General features: G+C 32.2%; 1 protein-coding gene across 1 annotated transcript; it reads left to right on the plus strand.

The window, feature by feature from the left end:
• Positions 1 to 1,904: 1,904 nt before the first annotated feature.
• Phum_PHUM539280 (uncharacterized protein) lies at positions 1,905 to 2,661 on the plus strand (the record flags this gene model as incomplete). Its single annotated transcript, XM_002431609.1, has 2 exons — positions 1,905 to 1,978; positions 2,259 to 2,661. The coding sequence occupies 2 exons, from the start codon at positions 1,905 to 1,907 to the stop codon at positions 2,659 to 2,661; spliced, it is 477 nt and encodes a 158-aa protein (XP_002431654.1).
• Between the last annotated feature and the right edge of the window lie 854 nt (positions 2,662 to 3,515).

Here is a 3,515-nt window from a genome sequence, read left to right on the forward strand (position 1 = left end):
TATCCGACACCAAAGTACACAATGCGTCGTCACGCATGTAATTTTTATATTTAACCCATTTTATTATTATTATTATTATTATTCGTGTTTTTTATGAGTGTGTGTGTCTGTGTGTGTTTGTTTGTTTAATACGGATTTAAGGGCTCGGCCTCGTAGCCGAAAGTTGAATTTTAATTTTATTATTATTATCATCGTCATCGTCATCATCATCATCATCATCATCATCATCATCATCATTATTATTTACGTCGTCGTCGTCGTCGCCGTTACGACGATTTTTTTTTTGGATATAATTTTACGATTCATCCGATTGGAAATGTGACATTTATCATTATTATTATTATGATTTATTTCGATTCGCGATGAGGTGAAAAAAAAAACGTGGAAGAAGAAAAATTTTTTTTTTTTTTTTTTTTTTTAGCTCCGAAATTGCGAAAACAAAGAAAGAGAGAGAGAGAGAGACGAGCTTTTTTTTTGTTGTACGAAAGAAGAAAGAATTCGTTTCGCCCACCGCTTTGTCTGAATGATTTTTAAATGGGATTTTTACGATTATGTGATTTTCCCTTTTTGCTCCCTCCCCCGATTTATTTGTTTATTTTCACAGAGGGGAGGGAGGGAGGGGAGAGAATTCGGTCAAACTAGGTTAACGACTGTAATACGGTGGAAAATTATTATTATTATTATTATTATTATTATTATTTTATTTTCTCCCGAACGGATTCGTGGTGGGGTGTCCTTGTTCTAATATGTGTCGTTTATTCTTTGTTTAAATTTTTACGTCGTCTTTCGAAAGGTTTTTTTTTTTTTTTTTTTTTTTATTTGTCACGGAAACGTAAACGGAAATTTCCCTCCTTCCCCCCTCCCTAGTAATCGATAAAGAATGTGACAAGTGGTGGTGGTGGTGGTGGCGGCGGTAGTGTTTGTAACTTTGTAAAAGAAATTGCGTAGAAATGCAACAGCTTTTACAATAAAAAGAAAAGAAAAGAGACGAGGTACTATTAGGTACGAATGACATTCTACCCCCCCCCCTCTCTCTCTTAAGAGTAGAAACTTTAATTGTTTTTTGTGGGGGGGAGGAGGGATAAAATAAAGAACCTTTCTCTTTATCCGTATGGAAAAAGCAGGAGTAAGAAAATAAAAAGGGGGCGGAAAGGGGGAAAATATCCGGGATTTCCGGTTTGTGTTTCATCACCGTCCGGTTTTTTTCATTTTTTATTTCTCTCGAAATCTATCTCCACGCTAAGTAATAATAATAATAATATATAGATATACGTGTTGCGAAAGTTTTTTTTTTTTTTTTTTTTTTTTTTTGCTTTTAAATTTTTGGCAAAAAAAATTTCTTTTTATTTTTACGTATTCGAAATCAATCAAAATTTCTGATGTCCGAGAGAAAATGAATTAAAAGAATAAAAACAAAAACAAAACGAGAGAAGAGGTGAGGAGGAGGAGGGGGGAGGAGGAGGCGAAGATGTAAAAAAAAATTTATTAACGAGGAACAAAAACAATTTGCAAGGTCGATCTCGGGTGCGTGTGCGTGTGCGTGTGCGTTAGTAATTATGAGAAAAACTTAATAAATAACACGGAGAGACGACTCCCCTCCTCCCTTCCTCCTTCCACTATTGAAATCCGCCATTTTATTTGTTTTTTTTCCTGTTGGACATAATTAAAAAAAACAACATTAATTACAATAATAACTGGGACGATGACGACACGACGACGACGATGATGATGATGATGATGATATAGTTAAAGTAGGACAGTAAATAATTATTTGTTTATTTATTTATTTAATAGAAATAATAATAATAATAATAATAATAATAAAAATTTATTATTAGCCCGAGAACTTAAAATTAATTAATTAATTATTTATTATTTAAATATCGTGAATTGAAAATGAGAGAATGGCCGCCGCAACTACTCATGGCGGATTATTATATTACGTCGTACCTGTACCTAAAGATGGAGAAATCGACGGGTACGTATGATAAATAACAATGATGACAAATATCATCATTTGATTCAATTACGCGCAGTAACTAGTATACGAGAAACCTTGGGTATGAAAAATGGCGAAGAAGAAAACCTGACAAGAAGAAAAAAAGAAAACCTTGACGAAAATTTAAATCACCAACACGTGATAGAAAAACGAAACACAAGATTATTATTCCATCATTAAAAGTGACATAACAAATGTTTTTGTTGTTGTAATGATAATGATGATAAAATTAATTTTCATTTGTTTTGTTTTGTTTCAGTACCGACAGCGGTTGGGATAATCCGTTCCGACCGGACGGAGACTTGAGCCGGGAAGCCGACGAAATAGTAGGTTTAATAAAAGAAGGAAAACCGATAACTCCGACGTCGGTAAATGGAAACGTTAAAACCATAGAAGATGAATTGGATGCCGTGGCCGTCATGGCCGTGCAATCGAAACCACAACAACAAAAGTCGTCGTCGTCGTCGTCGTCACCGCCGCCTCACGGCGGCACGACCGTAACGACTCCGACAAAAAAAGAAGGAACCAACGGTACGGCCAAACATGATAAAGCCGGAGTTGTCGACGTGCAAAGAACGATCGTGTCGCCGTCTGCCGGTGGAGAAGTCGAACCCGTTGTGATCAAGAAGAAACCCAAGTGCAAGTGTTGTGTCATACAATAGAAGAGGAAAAGGAAAAGGAAAAGGAAAAAGAAAGAAAGAAAGAAAATAAAATAATGATAATAATAATAATAATTAACGAAAGATAGAAAAAATGAGATTCCCGTGAAAATGCGTGCGTGTGTGTGTGTGTGCGTGAGGAGGAATCCGGAAACGTCGTGATCGTAATTAACAAAAAAAGAAAACATTTCGCATTAATTAATTAATAATAATAATAAGTATATATATATATATATATATATATATATATATTTTTCACTGCTCACTCATAAAAAAAAATTTTGCTTTTCGAATCAAATGTATTTGCTCTGAAAAAAACTAAAAAACAAAAGCAAAATATTAATTATAGCAAAACAAAAAAAATAAAAAAAAATATTTTGTACGCAAAAAAACGCAAAAAAGCAAAAAAATTATAAAATTTTATTTTTAACATCAAAAAAATATATATATAATTATATTATTGAAAATTTATATAGTATTATGATAAATATCGATCGATCGATCGATCGTTACATCGATACATCGAACGAATCGATGTAATGATAATCGATAATAATAAAGGAAATGAACAACTTGATAATAAATAAATAAATATATATATGTATACATATGTATCTTGTAGGAGCCAAAATAAAATCGCTATTTATATTTAATTAATATTATTATTATTATTATTATTATTATTATTATTATTATTATTATTATTATTATTATTATTATTATTATTAATAATTAAATTAATAATTAATAATTTGCAACAAAAGGAAACACGCGTGTATGTATGTATGTATATATATAAGTGAGAGGTATAACCACGTGGTACCACCACTTGTGGTACCACGTGGTTATACCATTAA

This window comes from Pediculus humanus, genomic scaffold, assembly GCF_000006295.1.
Source record: "Pediculus humanus corporis 1103172108290 genomic scaffold, whole genome shotgun sequence".
NCBI classification, from domain to species: Eukaryota; Metazoa; Arthropoda; class Insecta; order Psocodea; family Pediculidae; genus Pediculus; species Pediculus humanus.